Source organism: Ostrinia nubilalis, chromosome 25 (genome assembly GCF_963855985.1).
Source record: "Ostrinia nubilalis chromosome 25, ilOstNubi1.1, whole genome shotgun sequence".
NCBI classification, from domain to species: Eukaryota; Metazoa; Arthropoda; class Insecta; order Lepidoptera; family Crambidae; genus Ostrinia; species Ostrinia nubilalis.
In genome coordinates, this window is record NC_087112.1 from 9,024,145 (window position 1) to 9,043,303 (window position 19,159).

Sequence of the window (19,159 nt, forward strand, 5' to 3'; positions counted from 1 at the left end):
TGCGAGCCTATGTAAATAATAATAACTTGAATGAAGTAATATATTGTTTTATACGGAAATTGGCAGCCATTATAGCATTTAAATGCATATAGAAAGACTTATAGCTGTTATAGCTTTCATGAAAGGCACAGTTTTTTTAACCGCAACGGGAAAACTTTTCACTTTCATTGCATCTGATTTTAAAATAATCTGATCTGGTGAAAAAATCAGGTCGAAGGTGGATCATAGAAGAACACTGACTACCATCATAATTTTTCCAAATGCCGAAACAAAAAATTCGGTTAATATTTTTTTATAAGGCTGTAAGTAGATTGTGATGGTGATAGCTAGCCAGAAGGACTTCCAACCAACGGGTGCAACCTAAGCATAAAATATTGCTGCCACAGGGAATCGAACCCGGGTTCTCTGAGCCAGAGACTTGACCACAGAGACGGCTAACTGAAACGCGAGTGTCGAAGTTCACTTCGATTAGGATGTCATAAAATATACTTTTACAACAGACGCAAACTTAACTAAACTAAGAAAAAAATAAAACTTTACTCTAACTATATTAACTGTGCTCTAACTAAATAAAAGCGTGTCCGCGATTCAAAGAGGCGAGGATGCTGGCTGCATTTCCTCGCTGGATATCTACCTACTTCTTTTAGACTTTATAAAATACCTTGCCTAACTTAACATAGTGTGTGGACTTTCAAGAACTTAATATATTAACCAACAACTTTTATTGCTTCCCAAACTTGAATGGAGAGTAAACAACTTCGGGCGAGCATTCCTCGTTTGTTTACTTTTTACCTGTCCGCAGCGCTGTAAAGTAGGTCCTAACAATACTTACGGATTGTAGGAACTGTAACATGGAGTTTATTAATAAACTAGCTTTCCGCCCGCGGCTTCGCCCGCGTGGAATTTTGTCTGTCACAGAAAAACTTTATCGCGCGCGTCCCTGTTTCAAAAACCGGGATAAAAACTATCCTATGTTCTTTCCCGGGACTCAAACTATCTCTATGCCAAATTTCATCAAAATCGGTTGCGAGGTTTAAGCGGGCAAGCGTAACAGACAGACAGACAGACAGAGTTACTTTCGCATTTATAATATTAGTTGGTATTGGTATGGGATTAAATACTTAAATAAAATCTGCATAAGAAGACCAAGTTTATGTAGGTTTTGTTAATCTTCATCATTTGGTAAGCTCTCCGATGGACAGGTGTTTTAATAATTAAATTTAAAAGTTAAAACAATTAAAAGAGGCAGTAAGTAAAAGCACAGAATAATAATAAGTATTGTAAAAGCTAGACCCATTTATTTTTGAAAATAAAAGAGTTACTAGCGACATCTAGCGTTGAGTAAAGGTACCACGTGTTAATGGTGTGCAGTGCACTGACATCTATTGGATTTTTGCAACACAAATTTTACTGCTTTAACTTGTTATTTCCGTAAACTCCTAGAGGGCGTTGAGTTGCTTTTAGATTGTTCTAGGCTGTTGTAATTTTTATTTAAGTTTGTATTTTTTTATTCTATAGTAATAAAATAACTAAAATAAATTAAGATAAACAAAATTAAATTAGACTGATTTTAATTTAATTAGTCAAAACTAATATTAGGCTGTATGTGTTATTCCATTGCGCTCGCCACTGTGGCCAAGTTGCTAAAAAGGTTTAAAAAAAAGTGAGGAAGCAAGAAATGGCGTCGCAAGTTGTTTTTTATTCGAAATCAATGTGTTTCTAATCATTCAAAGTGATTGTAGGATCTAATCGTTGTGTTAAAGTAAAGTTCATTCGTGCCGTTGATGTTTAATTGATGAGTAACGGGTGTTTGGTAGAGAATTCGTCATTCCTGGGGAAACAATGGCGTCGGATCAACCTGTACAAACCAATGTAAAAGTAAGCGAAATTCGCGATTTCGCTGATGATATCTACGGTCAGAACAGCGAAGCAGACGCCGGCGAGGGCTGTAAGCGCCGAAGAGTGACTCATGACTACAAAAGACTTTCAAAACTGGGATATGATCCAAGTGTGTCAACCAATGCGAAACCACCACAATCTCTCGATTCCAAAGGTACAAATCACTCTTTTACATCTTAAAAACCGCGTTCACGCTCTTATACCATCTAATCATGGAGATAATACCGAATTATTGATTATTGTTTTTGGTGGGAAATCTAGTAACCTATCTTTTGTTAGTTACATCACTAAAATGGAGGTCATGACTGTTTATAAACATTTCTTTCAATATTTCTGATGTTTTGGTGTATTTTTTTGGTCTAAATGGTGCTTGTTGAGAGGTAATTCGGCTGATAAGTATTGTTGCAACACTGTGCAGCTTGCATCATGCTGACCTTGGTCAGGGCTACCTGCACTTTCTAGTCAAGTTGCTATGATGTGCAATGGCTGGTTTAGATTTTTCTTGAGGTACAGGGTTCAAATCTCAGTAAGAGTTATTCTACAGCAGAATGACAGCATTTTATCAATCCAATAACCACTTTTTTCTCTATAATTCGAGTAAATGATTCCTCAGAACATGGACCTTGTATAAAATTGTTGATTAATAATATTTCATGGTTCTTTCATTAAAATGTCTCATAAAACATTGAAAGTAATGTAGAAGTTTTTTTCATAAGAGAAAGTTAAGTTTACAACTTGCCAAGCCTTTTGTAAGAAACAATAATTAATTTTGTTCATTGTTTTTCAGTCCGCACACTCACATGCCAATGTACCCATATAGTTATTCAACAATCATGTATAAATTCATCAGGTTTTCTCCAGATTTTGTATCTTATTATAAAAATCATTAATATGCATTTCTTGTTCTAAAGAACTAGAAATCTAATCAGTAATTACAAGGCTTTATAATCATTAATGACTTCATCAGCATTAGAGTGAAAGTCAAAAGAAATAATTATTTATCAATAAAGAAAGACGTCTTGTATGTTCTTTTTATTGAGATCATTAAATTTTAATGGAAAAAATCACATGTTGTTAAAAGCTTACTTGATATTTTAGTATTTTACCTTATTGTTATATTTAAATAGATTTTTTTTTGCGTAAAATATGTAGGAATTCCTTGTCAAGTTTATAAGTAAAAAAAAAAATAAAACCGACTCCAAAAAACCTACACTAAAACGTAGAAAAATAATTACTAATTACCTACTTATTTATTAGGACGATTATTATTAATATTTATGTAGGTATACCATGATTGATACTTCTGGAGTCGGTGCCAAGATTATGAAACATGTAAAGTTTGCCTGCACCGACTCCAAAAGTATCAATCATGGTATACCTACATAAATATTAATAATAATCGTCCTAATAAATAAGTAGGTAATTAGTAATTATTTTTCTACGTTTTAGTGTAGGTTTTTTGGAGTCGGTTTTATTTTTTTTTTATAAAATTTTACTTATTTCTTGCTTTTTAGTTAACTAATTATTACCTTGATGTTACCACTGAAGGTAGGCAGTACACTGAGACCAAAAAAAATTGGTTCATAAACGGCGGAGATATTGCGTACCTATAAAAAAGTTCATCCCCAATTTTCCACCCTTGGGGGTGAAATATTTTCTTCAAATTCGCATGAAACCACCCTTTTGATAATACCTATTCAACAAAAAAATAGTCGTTCAAATCGGTTTATAATCGGCGGAGATATTGCGTATAAAAAAGTTCATCCCCAATTTTCCACCCTTGGGGGTTGTTTTTTTTATTATTAAATTTAAATGGGACCACCCTTGAGGTATCACCTATACGCCGAAAAAAGATTTGTTCAAATCGGTTCATAATTGGCGGAGTTATCGAGTAACAAACATAGAAAAAAAAAAAAAAAAAAAAAAACATACGGGTCGAATTGAGAACCTCCTCCTTTTTTGAAGTCGGTTGAAAAAAAATACCATGAAAATAAGTTATACTCAACACTCAATGAAATCTAGCACAATGTCACATCTTATACTAGATTTAGGAAAAGTTGGTCCAAGGTTTGCAAAAAATATCTATAAAAGGCCCAGTTAAATAACTTAGCCAGTATCTGATTCCTTACATGTTTAAAGTAGGCCTACCTTTTCTTTTTTTATTATTTACTATATTTTGACGTTCATAGGTGCCACTTGTGGTCTAAACTGAATAAATATTTTTGATTTTTTTGTTATTGTTGGAAAAGTAAATAAATTGAAATAAAAAAGTGAATAATTATAGTCTGTAATAGTATTTATTTATTTTGCAAGCTACATGATACAATTCAATAAAAAGCCCAAGATGTTTGCTTGCATTCTCTTTTGTGACATAAACTTAATAAAAACAGTACTTCCTGATTCACAGTATTGTCATTGCTCTCAATAGGTTTTCTATTTGTTACTACAGAACCTTGATAACTTAAACCTCGATAACGTAATAACCTCTATAAATTCATAAAATGTTGTGTTCCCTTCCCCTCGGAGTCCAAAACCTCTTTTACTTAAAATACGAACCCTCTATAACTTAAACGAATAATTTGGGTTTCGCACCTCAGTAACTCAAAGTTGTACTGACGACGACCTTTGTAACTTCAATCATCTGTCAATGAGACGAATGTGCAATCAAAGAACGTTTCCTGTAGGTAGACCATTGTTATTGTCCATTGCTTACACGCGTTTACCAAATGGCTTCAAAATGTAAACAATAGACTAAAGTTTAAGTACAGTAACTTATTTGTTTGTTTGTGTCAGTATCTTTTAGCCTTCATTTCGGCAGCATCTCTTTGCACACTGTGAGTGAAAATGAATTCAAAACGAAAACTGAAAGCATTAACATATGCTGAGAATTTTATGCAGAATAAACTTCAATAAATATACCTTTAAATGTAAAATAAAGTAATTTAACCTACCTCGTCTATCTTTATTAGTCATGAACAAAGCCCATAATCGAACCTCTGTAAGTAAAAATATAAACCGATAAAAACTCTTTAACTTAATTAAACCCTTAGTAAGTAAAAACCTCTATAACTCAAATTATTTAACGTTTCCCTTGGTCTTTATCTTATCGAGGTTCTACTGTACTTACAAGACAATAAGCATTTTGTTGTTCTTTCCACTGTCTACTAGCTTATTTATTATTCAATACTTGATTTATTTACTCCAGTCGTGGTGTAATAGAGAGCTACATAATGATGATGTAAAATGGGTTAAAGACTATAAAATAGGTTCACTGTATTACAGTGTACACTGTGTAAGTGCAGTCTGTTTGACTGACTGAATTTTATTATTTTTATTTATTATTCACCTTTATAATATTAGTAGGTTTTTTTAAAATTAATCTCCTTAGGCCTGATTCAACCAAACTTTGACAGTTTCAGTATGGAAAATATGTCAAAATGACAAGTTTATTCTGAGATTAATATTTACTCTTGTTTGGTCCATCCACCCTTAATTAAATTAATCTTCTGGTTTGGGTATAACTTGAGATATTATTAGATTTATGAGCCACAATGTAACCAACATTTTAACTTTATGGCAGTCTGGGTTCAAACCTTAACTAGACCTCTGTTTTACATTACAAACCTAATTTAGCTTATCTCCAGGTACCTATGAAAGTCATACATAGAAGTTCTCTTCTATAGTAAATAAATTATTTAATTCATTGTATTCTCTTATAAAAATGTACCTACAGTACCTATCTAGATAATTACCTTTTCATTAACATATTGAAGTTTGTGCCAAAAACAGACTAAGTACAAAACATTTAACTATTATATAAAACAAATTCTAAGTTAATTATTCAGATAACTTAGCAGTACCTATTAGGTACTGCTGAATATTTACATTATTTTTTTAAATAACTTTTTAAATTAATCCAATCAGTTTATGGGACCATTCCCATCTCTCGTTCCCACCACTGCAACTCCTGTGTAGCCAGGACCTACATAAACATTTGTGTTTATGTAGGTCACACAACCAGTAAAGGTCAAGTTTGTCCCAGGGGAAAGTTGGACCCACAACGAAATTAATCAGAAAAACATAATAATGAAGAGTTCGGGTCCAATCAGTTACTCTGGGTAACAGAATAATAATAAGTACTGTAAAAAATATAACATTTTCATGCCAACCCATTTTTTGTAACACAACTTAGTCTATCCCTCTCATTAAAAACCTAGTCTAAGGAAACCATAAGAAATAAACAAAAGGAGACAGAATTACTTTCTATTTATTAAAACAAAATAACCAAGTAATGAAACTAAAATGTAGCAGGAGAAAGTGACAGTTAAATGTTTGTTTACAGTTAGTATGTTTTTTGATATGGATTGACTGCACTTATAGACTGACTATCTAAAATGAAACCTAAAGAAAAATATTTGTTATAGTTTGTTACCTGTATAAGATGTTCGGCATATGACGTCGTCTGTACACTCTACTAATTATCCATCGTACATTATTATTCTGTGCTATATGCTCCTGAGAGCTACAGTAAATTATGTATTTTAATCCCATGTAAAAATTCTTCAATACTCAATAAACCATTAAATTCAATTGTTACAGGCAAGAAGCGCAAGCGCAGCGAAGACTCCCTAGAGCTATGCCCGTGGGGAGAGAACCTGAAGCCTTCCAAACTAACCAAGATATGGCCGGTGTTCGACTCGGGAGGGTTCGGCGATGGAGCCATGCTAACCCTGCATGTGCTCAACAAAACCCCACCCATGCGGAATCCCTTACTCTTCAATCTTCACCACGACTTCTGTCTCCATGAGCCTCTCTCATCCGACTGGTTGGGAGGCCTCAATGTAACCTGGAGACAGTCCCAGCTCAACAACAAAGTTCCAGACGATGATATAACTAAGCGAATATTCTCGTCAGTGTCGAGACAGCTGCGTATAATCAACACGCACTTCCAAAGGTCCATGTTTAGATACAAGTACCCTCGCGTGACGAGATCGAACGTGCTTTTGGATACGAACAATCTTCGCCGCTCTGGGACGCATTTCAGTCTGACTTTGAAGGCGATTCGCTTCCAGTCGACTCCTCGGAGAGAGCTGCCTTGCTATGGTAACTTGGAGCTGCCTTTTAAAGTCAAGCAGGAGCCTACAGCCTCCCCACAAATATTTGCAGGACTTGGCAGGAGTGTCAAGACCGAAACTGATAAAGTGCAGGACGTTAAAGTGAAGACTGAGAGTGATAAAGTGAAGTTGGAGAGGGACAAAGATAGGGAAAAAGAAAAGGAGAGGGAACGAGAAAGGTGAGTTAAATTTTTATTAATTTGGTTAGGAGAGTTAGGAGACCCTTGAGAGTAGTGAATGTCTGAGTTGCAGCACTGAACACATTGTGGTGCTTGAGGAATTGCGAAAATGCTGCCTTTGTTCTTTACTTCTGTATACCAACATGAAGCAATAAAGAACAAGAAAGCCAGCTAAATAAGCTCTAAATTGAACTTAGCTCGAGTACTCTAGGCCCTTTTAATAATTGAGGGAGGCCTATGTTCAGCAGTAAACGTCCTGTGATTGAAATGATGATGAGATCATATCATTTCATAGCCTAAATCATTTATAAACAAACATTCATAAAGCTCATCATGAAAAGGCAACCCTATACTTAAATTCACTATCAAAAGTGACCATTCTACATTATTAAAACACTTAGTTCTTGGCACATTTAGTTAATAACTAGCGGCCGCCCGCGCCTTCGTACGCGTGGATCCCGTTTTACCCCCTTCATCTATCTTACGCGGTTTAGATTTTTTCATACAAATGTTTTTTCCCGCTAACTCCCGTTGCCGTGGGAATTTTGCAATATCCTGTTGTAACTAAGCTTTAAGTTTCCTAAGGTACCTGCATGCCAAATTTCAAGCGTCTAACTTAATCGGTTTAGATGTTTCATACAAAAGGATTTTGCCGCTAATTCCCCTTCCCTTGGGAATTCCTAAGTATACTATAACCTGCCCAGGAGTATGAAGAATAATTGTACCAAGTTTCGTTAAAATCCGTCGAGTAGTTTTTGTTTCTATAAGGAACATACAGACAGACAGACAGACAGACAAAAATTTTACTGATTGTATTTTTGGCATCAGTATCGATCACTAATCACCCCCTGATAGTTATTTTGAAAATATGTTTCATGTACAGAATTGATCTCTCTACAGATTTATTATAAGTATAGATAATTCATTTTCAGATAAATAAAATAAAATTTCATTGTCTCTCAGGTCGTCTCACTCTTCCCGTCACTCGTCGTCCTGCCACCACTGCCGTCGGCGCGCGCGCATCAAACGTTGTTCCATCGGGGTGCAGTGCCGCCGCGACCGGCCCGGCCTGCCTCACGCGGACTCCTGGGGGCCGCTGGCTGATAACGTGGTGGTCAAACACCTGAAGTATCATCGGTAAGTCGCTAGAAACTAAGCGAGACACGATGAGTCTATGTGAAACACAAAAGTTCCCTAGTAACTTAAATGGGCAGTAGACTCCTTGCTAGAGAGTCACGCCTGCCGCACGCTGACTGCTGCGTGATTCTAAAGTATCACCGGTAAGTCTTAGACTTAGGCTAGAGACCGAGCCATAAGGCTCCTTCCTAGAGGCTGCATGAGCCACAAGATTCTTCGCTAGAGATAACATGAGTCATCTACCCGTTTTCACCATCAATCCCTATTTTTTAAGTGACCCCTATGAAAACAAAATTCCTGATATCGTCAGTTGCAGGTTCACTTGGGGTAACTGACAAAATACGGTTTTTGAGTTAAATATACAGTTTTTCTTAGTTTTTTCTGCTCTTTCGAATGGTATACGTAAAAAAATTCTAGCTTTAAAAAAATTACAATTACACGGACATTTTCAGGTGTGAACTTTTCAGATTTCCTTCAAAATTTTGGTGTAACTGACATTGTAATAATTTTACCAGGTTGAATTGGTGTATCTGTAATAATGTAAAAATTTTGCTACAAAACTTTGCAATTACACTGATTTGCTAAGGTTTATAACATGAAATAAAATAGGAATTTAGAAAGTTTTAAGGCATATTACATTATTATTATACCAGCAGTATCAGTTAAAGAAGTTAAAGTTAGCTCAACAAAAAAAAAAATTGAAATTGAGCAACTATTCAGCCAACTAGGCGTCACTGCGCATTGCTAACATTAACCTGTTGTTACTCTGTTACTTTTACTGTTGTAGTACTCATGACCTTAATTCAACATTGCTATAAAGAGGTGGAAAATTAAATCCATTTTGTTTTCAGTTTAAGTTGCCCCGTAGAGCTAAATACGGTATTGGTAAGTCAAAGCTTAAAAAAATATAGGAATTACTTAGTTTCACAGTAATACTTTAGTTATTTCAATATTTCTGTCTTAAAAAAATTAAATACACATATTTTCTTGATTTTATTGGCTTATTTAACATTTTTTAATGAATAAAATAAAAGTTACTTTTAATAAAATTTAAAAAAAAATAAAGAAAACGACAAAATGTTATTTTTTTCATGAATTCTCTTATTTTTTAATACTTTTACATAAATTATACAGCAACTAAGTAAACAAAACCCAGCAAATACATCAAATTATTTTAATTTGGGCAGTACTTACACCAATTTGACCTATGTTATATGAGCATCATAGGCATAGTAACGCTGCCACCTTCACACTACACACAGTTAACGAGGACTCAGTCCTTAAGACCATCAGGGGTCTGAGATCAAACGCACAGGGTAGTGATGGTCTTACTCTGGACATGATTTTGCTCACCTTGCCCTACTCACTGGGGGCTATTACTGCAATTGTCAATCGATCGATATTGGAAGGCGTATTTCCAAAGAATTGGAAGGTTGCGGTTGTGAGACCGCTACCCAAGACAAGTCAGCCTATCACAGTTCAGGAACTCCGACCTATAAGCATCTTGCCGTGCCTTTCAAAAATATTAGAAAGAATTGTGTGTAACCAACTTACTGACTATCTTGAAGCACATGACATCCTCCCTCGTTATCAGTCTGGCTTTCGGAAAGGGTACGGCACGACAACTGCACTGGCGGATGTGGTCGATAACTTGCTGGTTGCTCAGGATCGGGGGATGCTAACAATTCTCGCACTACTGGACTTTTCTCGGGCTTTCGACTCAATTAATATTTCTCTGCTGCTATCCAAACTAACCTATTATGGCCTCGACAGTGGTTCAGTTAAGTGGTTCCACAGTTATTTGACCCAGCGACTGCAGTGTGTGGAGTTGAGAAGGGTGGACGGCACTTCGATGAGATCTCAACCTGAAATGGTTACCCGCGGGGTTCCTCAAGGGTCCATTCTGGGACCAATCCTGTACATCCTATACAGTGCCGACATCACTAACACTATCGCAAGTTGTCATCACCATCTGTATGCCGATGACTTGCAGGTGTACCTCTCTTTTGCACCGGCTGATTTTGCCGTTGCTGTGGCTAAAGTGAACAAAGACCTGAACAGCATCTCTGACTGGAGCAGCTCAAATTGTTTAAAGATTAACCCAAAAAAGTCCCAGTTCTTGGTTATAGGGACACCCAAAAACATTGCTAAACTCAAAGATGTAACTCTAAACATTAATATAGACGGAGAACCTATCGCAAGGGTTGATGCAGCCAGAAATCTGGGACTTGTTATGGATTGTAATCTGAAATTTGAAAATTATGTAGCGGAGTGTGTAAGAAATAGTCTCTATCGGCTCAAACTCCTGTACAAGTTGCGACCCTACCTGAGCGAGAAACTCAGAATTCTACTCTGTGAGTCCTTGGTCCTCAGCAGATTTAATTACTGCGACTCTGTTTACGGTCCGTGCCTTCTGTCAAGAACATCCAGACTTATCCAGAGAGTACAGAATGCATGTGCGCGGTTCTGTTTTTCGGTTCCGCCTCGCTCCCATATCACCCCTTATCTTAATGCCGCAAATATGATGAAGATGGAGGCACGTAGAAGACTTCATTTAGCCACCTTGATGTTTGGAGTCATTACTACAAAGAAACCTAAATACCTATTCCTAAAGCTGGAGTGGGTCCACAGCGGATATCCAAGGAGGCAGTGCACCCACATCTTTGCTACTCCAAGACATCGCACTGTGGCATTTCGAGGCTCCTTCAGATTCGCTGCGTCGCGGTGCTGGAACGACCTGCCGCCGCCATTGCGTGCCCTGCTTGTCAGAAACACCTTTAAAACTCATGTAAGGAAGCACTTTATCTCACTGCAAAAGACGAGTGGCGCAGATGCACTTACAGGGGGATGTACACGACGTGCGCGTGCGTTGGCAGGCGTGTCCCAGCATAAATAATTTCTAGCGTCCGGTTGAGCTTCGACTGGCGGTTTCCCCGGCTCTTTGGCGCACCCTAAAACAATCCTTTCATTATGCAATTGGAATGGAACGTAGAACCAAATAACCATCAGATAGGTAATGCTTACCGGGAAGTGCGGTGCGGCGTGTTTGCCGGGCTAGGTACGAGCGAGCGGGGTGGATCCACGATCCACTCTCTAATCTGTGCGCGAGACATTCTCTCTCTTCCTGCTGTCGCCTGCCGTAATTTCAATAATAAAGAGCTTTTCTCGCTTTATTACGTGGCAAACACATGGCATAAATGGCGTCTCTCGCGAAAATTTGTAAAATTAATGGCTGTTCTGAATATTTAATTTGCTGGGTAACCTTTTTTCTCTCCGTGACAGTTTTTTCTCTTTATTTTAACGTTTTTTTTTTTACACCGCTTTGGGAACTTTCATTTTGCCACCGCTGTCGTGTATTCAACCGTGGCATTAAAAAGTTGCTGTAATATAAATCTTTATCGATGAACAGTATTTAGCATTATTTACTTGGAGTGTCTTTCTTTGGAATAATCAGTCACTTACCTTAAATAAATAATTAGTACACACTGGAGTTGTCAAGCCGATTAATTTTAATTTATTACGATACTTACGATATCATCTGTGCGATTAATCGATAATTCGATTTTCGAGGTTATTGTTGTTGTTGTTTCTTGTTATGTTCTTTTATTTTAATTCTTCTCTTGTGTTGTTTTGATAAGTTATTTGTATTTTTTTTTTTTTATTCTTGATGCGTACTGTTGTAACCGAATTATACACACAACCCTGCGTTGCGTGCCCCTTGGAGAGACATCGAACTTTCACTAAATATAATTTACGGTTACATTATTTTTGGACGGTGTCTTCTCCAAGGGTTGCGCAATAAGCAAGGGCGTCCGCGGAAGACCAGCTTCGTGACTTGCCCTTTTGAGCATGTCACGATAAATGCTGAGCGGGTGCCTATTGGCACAGTTTTTTCTCATCACTTGTTTTTAATAGCCTACATATTTTGTGTTTTTGTTGTTTTTTTTGTATTGTGTCTTTTTTCTTACTGTGTCAATAAACCTTTTCTATTCTATTCTATTCTATTCTATGTTTTTTCCAAAACTATGGTGCAAAATTAGTGTAACTGTCAAAAGTACAAAAATACATTGGTGTAACTGCAATTTATTATCTTAACTAAGACATATTAGATAATTCTTTTTATTTAATCTAAAACCGCGTAGAATTCTAAGCATTTCTGTAAAAACAGATCCAAAAAAGGTTAAATAGGAAAAAAGTTATGTCCGATTCAAGACGAAAAAAAACTTTAAACGGCTCTACTGAAAAACTGTATTTTGTCAGTTACCCCAAGTGAACCTGCAACTGACGATATGTGTTACCATAGGGGTCACTTAAAAGTTAAGGATTGGTGGTGAAAACGGGCATTAGACTCCTTTCTAAAATCCGCGCGTAATTATATTGCTGTCACGCTCGCACACTCACTGCGGCCGCCCGTCGCACAGTCGCGACAGCAATATAATTACGCGCGAGCGATAAAGATGGGTAGTTTGGGGTCATTGGACGAAATTCTACGTGCTCGGCGACCGGACTTTAAAAACTAAGTGAGCCATAAGACTCCTCCCTAGTAACTGAGTGAGTCACAAGACTCCTGGCTAGAAACTAGGTAAGCCATTAACTCCTTTCTAGAGACTAAGCTATAAGGCGGCGCGCGCGCATCAAACGTTGTTCCATCGGGGTGCAGTGCCGCCGCGACCGGCCCGGCCTGCCTCACGCGGACTCCTGGGGGCCGCTGGCTGATAATGTGGTGGTCAAACACCTGAAGTACCATCGGTAAGTCGCTAAAGACTAAGCGAGATGCGAATGAGTCTATGTGAGCCACTAAAGCCCCACCTAGAGACTTAAGAAGGTCTCAAGACTCCTTCCTAGAGATTAAGCCTGCTGCAAGCAGACTCCTGGGGCCTGTTTGTTGTTAAAGCTTCACCGGTAAATTGCTATTTTAGAGACTGAGTGAGCCATGAAAATTCTCTCTAAAGCAGGGTTTCCCAAACTATGGGTCGCGAGCGAACATTGAGTGGGCCCTGCCTGTAGAACGACACACCACCCTACCGATCCAACCACTGGGCAGCGGGCGAAATTTCCTATAGGTGGGTTCCGAGTTTGGGAACTTGTATTAGATGAGTCATAGCCCAGACAACTTTGGGAACCACTGCTCTAAAGAGTATGTGAGCCACAAAAGTCCCCCTTGGAAACTGTCAATCAGTTTCCAAGGAGGACTTTTGTGGCTTTTGTCACAGAAGACTCTTCCCTAAAAACTAAGTAAGCTATAGACTCCTCTCTAGAGCCATCATGAGCCACAAAGCTTCTCCCTAAAGACAGTCAGCGACAAGACTCTTCTTTACAGACTAAGCGAGCCATAAAACTCTTCTCTAGATACTTAACTAGTGCCAATATACAATAATAGGATAGAAAACACGGGGTGCTTGACATCGTTAAAGGCTGATCTTGCCGTTATACCACAGAATAATATAAGTACTACGTACAGAAGTTTTACTTCGCGAAGGTATTTACAAAAATGTATGCTCAATGTCATTAACAATATGGTGTAATTTAGCCTGTCTCAAGAGTCAAGCACCATTTTGTTGACAAACGTCAGTGATCGGCACTGCGCCGAAGCTATAGGGCTGACTTCGGTAAAATGATGTGACGTGAGGTGCCAAACTGCAGAAAATGGTGGAGGAAATACATGATTTAGCATGAATTATCATGAATAATATTAACTACTCATTTACCTCTCAGTGTCTTGAGGCAACTTAAAAAAGTAAATTCTGTGTTTTTATTGTTATTTAGGCAGTTAAATACTGCACAGTATTTAGTACACCATTTTCTTTATTTTCTTCCATCATACACAAGAATACGCGTGCGTGAGTCAATGCTCGCTCGTATGTGAGGCCTTGTCGAATAGTATCCTGTAGGTGGGCCATCGTGCGTGTTTTGTTTTCGATGTAAACTCGCGGAGATGAACAGGCCTGGTTATACTAATAAAAACAAAACTCTTTGCTCCAGACTAATGCGGGTGGAGACGCACCCCAATGGCGGCGCTAGCGTCGTGTACCTACACCAGCGGGACATCGACATGCTCAACGTCCAACAACAGGAGGTGCTGGCTAAGGAGTTCCTCAAGGTAAGGCTTCAAGACTTCAAGCTACATGTATTTCAAAGATTTCACACATTTAGCTTAGCTTTAAACATTTCATGGCTGCCATTTATTGCCATCAAATGGAAAAGCAACATAATCGACATGCTCAACGTCCAACAGCAGGAGGTGCTGGCTAAGGAATTCCTCAAGGTAAGATTCAAGACTTCAAGCGACATGTATTTCAAAGATTTCACACATTTAGCTTAGCTTTAAACATTTCATGGCTGCCATTTATTGCCATCAAATGGAAAAGCAACATAATCGACATGCTCAACGTCCAACAGCAGGAGGTGCTGGCTAAGGAATTCCTCAAGGTAAGGCTTCAAGACTTCAAGCGACATGTATTTCAAAGATCATTTCACACATTTAGCTTTGCCTTGAACATTTCAAGTGGCTGCCATTTATTGCCATCGAGTCGAAAAAAAAAACTTGTTCCTATTATTTGAACCATTTTAGCCATAAATTAATAGGATCCCATAGTCATTAGACCTGAGTGAGATCACTATCTTCCTTGATATCTGCAAAAGGCCGCAAATTCAACACTGGTTTGCTGCCACATCTACTGGTGCTTCCAATCTGGAACCTAAAACAATAAGGCCACGAAGTGTCTTGTCCGGTATTCTACATGTTTCATTTACCCTAGATATTGTTTTTTTTTTCTACCATTTTCTCGATCAACACCTCAAGAGAAATGGTGGTGGCTGAAAAACAGCGCTGTCTAGGGCAGGTAGTCCTTGGCGGCACATGCTAAGCCATCTCCATTTGCTTTTTTTTTCTTGCCTTTATAATGTAATTTTGTTTCTTCTAATTCCTTTTAATGTGTTAAAAAGTAATAAACGTTTTATTATTTATTTATTTATTATTGAGCAGGACTAAAACATTGTTATTTTTTACACAGCTGGTGTTCTCGGAAGACAGTGACGGCTGGGCGCACTTCGTATGCGGCGTAGTTCGCGGGGCAGCGGCTCAGTTTCCTTGTCTTCTACGCTACTTGTGCGAGGCTCATCCCAGTCTTACCGTCAAGGCAGGAGTCCTAGCACGGGCTTCTGACATCGAGACCACCACCGTCAGCCGTTACTATCAGCAGGTCAGTCGCTTCTACCAGCAGGTCAGACATAGTGCGAGGAGCAGCAGCGTAGTTCCCCTGTCTTCTGCGACAAATGGTTCGTGACTACCAGTAGGTGTGCTCATTTGTAAGATTGATGTCAAGGGTAGTTCGCGGTTCCCTTGTCTCTTGCGCTATCTATGCGAGGCGCATCCCAGCCTCACCGTCAAGGCAGGAGTCCTAGCACGAGCTTCTGCCTCGTCACTCGTCAGTAGGTCAGTCACTAGTACCAGCAGGTCAAGAGTGGTTCAAGGTGCACCAGCGCAGTTCCACTGTTTCCTGCGCTATCTAAGCGAGGCGCACCCCAGCCTTACCGTCAAGGCAGGAGTCCTAGCACGGGCTTCTGACATCGAGACCACCACCGTCAGCCGATACTATCAGCAGGTCAGTCATCACTCGTCAATAGGTCAGTCACTAGTACCAGCAGGTCAAGAATAGTTCAAGACTCGGTAGCGCAGTTCCCCTATCTTATACGCTATCTATGCGAGGCGCACCCCAGTCTCACTGTCAAGGCAGGAGTCCTAGCACGGGCTTCTGACATCGAGACTACCACTGTCAGCTGATAATCAGCAGGTCAGTCGCTTCTACCAGCAGGTCAGACATAGTGCGAGGAGCAGCAGCGTAGTTCCCTTGTCTCCTGCGTTACTTGTGCGAGGCGCACCCCAGCCTTACCGTCAAGGCAGGAGTCCTAGCACGGGCTTCCGACATCGAGACCACCACCGTCAGCCGATACTATCAGCAGGTCAGTCATCACTCGTCAGTAGGTCAGTCACTAGTACCAGCAGGTCAAGAATAGTTCAAGACTCGGTAGCGCAGTTCCCCTGTCTCTTGCGCTATCTGTGCGAGGCGCACCCCAGTCTTACTGTCAAGGCAGGAGTCCTAGCACGGGCTTCTGACATTGAGACCACCACCGTCAGCCGATATTGCCAGCAGGTCAGTCGCTTCTACCAGCAGGTCTAACATAGTGCGAGGAGCAGCAGCGTAGTTCCCTTGTCTCCTGCGCTATCTATGCCAGGCTCATCCCAGCCTTACCGTCAAGGCAGGAGTCCTAGCACGCGCTTCTGACATCGAGACTACTACAGCAGGTCAAGAATAGTTCAAGACTCGGTAGCAGTTCCCTTGTCTCCTGCGTTACTTGTGCGAGGCGCACCCCAGCCTTACCGTCAAGGCAGGAGTCCTAGCACGGGCTTCTGACATCGAGACTACCACCGTCAGCCGATACTATCAGCAGGTCAGTCGCTTCTACCAGCAGGTCTGACATAGTGCGAGGAGCAGCAGCGTAGTTCCCCTGTCTTCTTCGCTATCTATGCGAGGCGCACCCCAGTCTTACTGTCAAGGCAGGAGTCCTAGCACGGGCATCTGATATTGAGACCACCACCGTCAGCCGATACTATCAGCAGGTCAGTCGCTTCTACCAGCAGGTCAGACATAGTGCGAGGAGCAGCAGCGTAGTTCCCCTGTCTCCTGCGCTATCTATGCCAGGCTCATCCCAGTCTTACTGTCAAGGCAGGAGTTCTAGCACGGGCTTCTGACATCGAGACTACCACCGTCAGCCGTTACTATCAGCAGGTCAGTCGCTTCTACCAGCAGGTCAGACATAGTGCGAGGAGCAGCAGCGTAGTTCCCTTGTCTTCTACGCTATTTATGCGAGGCGCATCCCAGTCTTACTGTCAAGGCAGGAGTCCTAGCACGGGCTTCTGACATCGAGACTACCACCGTCAGCCGATACTATCAGCAGGTCAGTCATCATTCGTCAATAGGTCAGTCGCTTCTACCAGCAGGTCAGACATAGTGCGAGGAGCAGCAGCGTAGTACCCTTGTCTCCTGCACTATCTTTGCGAGGCGCATCCCAGTCTTACTGTCAAGGCAGGAGTCCTAGCACGCGCTTCTGACATCGAGACTACCACCGTCGGCCGATATTACCAGCAGGTCTGAATTCTTTTCAGCATCACGTTGTAGAACGAGAAAGCCAGCCAGAAAGATTAACTTAAGACATGCCTTTAAATTAATCTTCAGTAATAGTTCAGCTATATCAGCAGCTGAAAATTCTTGGCTGCCATTTTGGGTTTTCAAAGCAATATGGCCGGGCGGGATTAGCGAATATTATATGAATTCATTGTTTTCCGTAGAGTAATCTCACGATCTTACAAGCTATAGTTTATCCATCGAACTAAATCGGTCACAATCACAATGCACAAAGGAACACAAATAGCGCAAAGATGAACTTACTGATCTACTGATATTATTGTCGAATGAACTTGTGTGTTAATATCAGTATGTTTATCCTCATCGTACAATGTTTTTTATGTGCTGGTTTCCTTATGAGATATTTCGAGAAAAAATACACAGAGCTCTGCGGTAAACTCTTGAATGAAATGCGGGCAGTGCGCATGCGGATCAAATCCGCACGCGTGCCGAAATCCGCATCACAGGAAAAAAGCACTCATCATCATCATAACATAGGCCTCCCCTAATGTTTTCCATGTTACCCGGTTGGTAGCGGCCTGCGTACCGGAAAACGCAGCGTGTGACGTCCACCCACAACGACATCTTAATGGTAGCAGAAGGCGCTGGACGCAGGCCGCTACCAACCGGAAAAGGCACTAATTGCAGGCTAATATTTTGATTTGAATAAAATAAAAGAACAAGAGTTGAGACTATATCCAGGACAAAATGCAAACATCAGGCATTCTCACCCCGTTTGACTAACGTGGGCAGTATACTACGAGTATACTATAAGTCTCAATCCCCATTTACCTTAGGTAGGTACTTTAGAGTGAGTGTTGTCCTCCTGCAGTGGAGGCTAAATGATGATGACGAAGAATATAGGTAGACCGATAATGTCTGCCCATAACATCTCACCCGCAAGCTTCCTCAGTCCAAAAACTCAAAATTAAGGTACACACGGCCACACTGTTAACTATCCATTTCCGTTTTTGCTCTCGCTCTAATCAAATGGTGTTTTTTTGCGATAGAACGAAATGACATGACTGGCAATGGGCAGTTAACACTGTTGCCGATAGGTACATGGTAGCAATCCTGTAAATAATAATTATTATGTTAGTGACTAGAGATGAAACGGATAGTTGTTTGGCCGGATACCGGATACCGGATATCCGGCCAGCTGCTAGGCCGGATAGCCGGATATCCGGCGGCCGGATAGTTGGCCCATTGTCTCGTTGCATGTGGTGACGAGTTTAGCGCCGCACAGGTGCTTCGAACGCGATCAGTGGGTCTATTAGTAGACTAGTCACACTTTTCGAAAATCGAATCAGTCCGAATAGAATGTCAGATTTTGCAACTTGTCTAGGGGGCAGATCAATTCGGGCGATTTCGGTTGCCATCGTAAGTGTGATTGAATAGCGAAAATTAAATTAGATTACTTGCTGCGTAATCTGACTGAACTGCATCATGACATCAGACCATCAGTGAAAAAAAGATTGCCTATTTTATTTGGCAATATTTGGACTTAACAGATATTTACTACTATCCGTTCGCTTTAACTTTGACGCTGGCGATATGACGTCACTCGAATCGTCCCGGAATCGTCTATAATAATAATAATAATAAATTTATTTATTTCGACCACATACAGATCATAGTGTTAGTA

At 40.0% G+C, this 19,159-nt stretch overlaps 1 protein-coding gene across 1 annotated transcript; it reads left to right on the top strand.

The window, feature by feature from the left end:
* Positions 1–1,630: 1,630 nt before the first annotated feature.
* LOC135084107 (uncharacterized) lies at positions 1,631–17,081 on the top strand. Its single transcript, XM_063978852.1, has 13 exons — positions 1,631–2,053; positions 6,499–7,192; positions 8,156–8,329; positions 10,103–10,683; positions 10,961–11,117; positions 12,950–13,078; positions 14,312–14,405; positions 14,571–14,594; positions 15,343–15,552; positions 15,655–15,933; positions 16,205–16,291; positions 16,661–16,780; positions 16,863–17,081. The coding sequence occupies exons 1-13, from the start codon at positions 1,843–1,845 to the stop codon at positions 17,079–17,081; spliced, it is 2,979 nt and encodes a 992-aa protein (XP_063834922.1). The 5' UTR covers positions 1,631–1,842.
* Positions 17,082–19,159: the final 2,078 nt, after the last annotated feature.

What these genes read in the sequence shown, in the direction of transcription:
- LOC135084107 (XM_063978852.1), top strand. Translation starts at nt 1,843, where the DNA reads ATGGCGTCGGATCAACCTGTACAAACCAATGTAAAAGTAAGCGAAATT. An exon ending in TCAGCCGATACTATCAGCAG is followed by an intron (nt 15,934 to 16,204) that starts GTCAGTCATCAC and finishes TACTTGTGCGAG; the next exon opens with GCGCACCCCAGCCTTACCGT. An exon ending in TCAGCCGATACTATCAGCAG is followed by an intron (nt 16,292 to 16,660) that starts GTCAGTCATCAC and finishes AAGACTCGGTAG; the next exon opens with CAGTTCCCTTGTCTCCTGCG.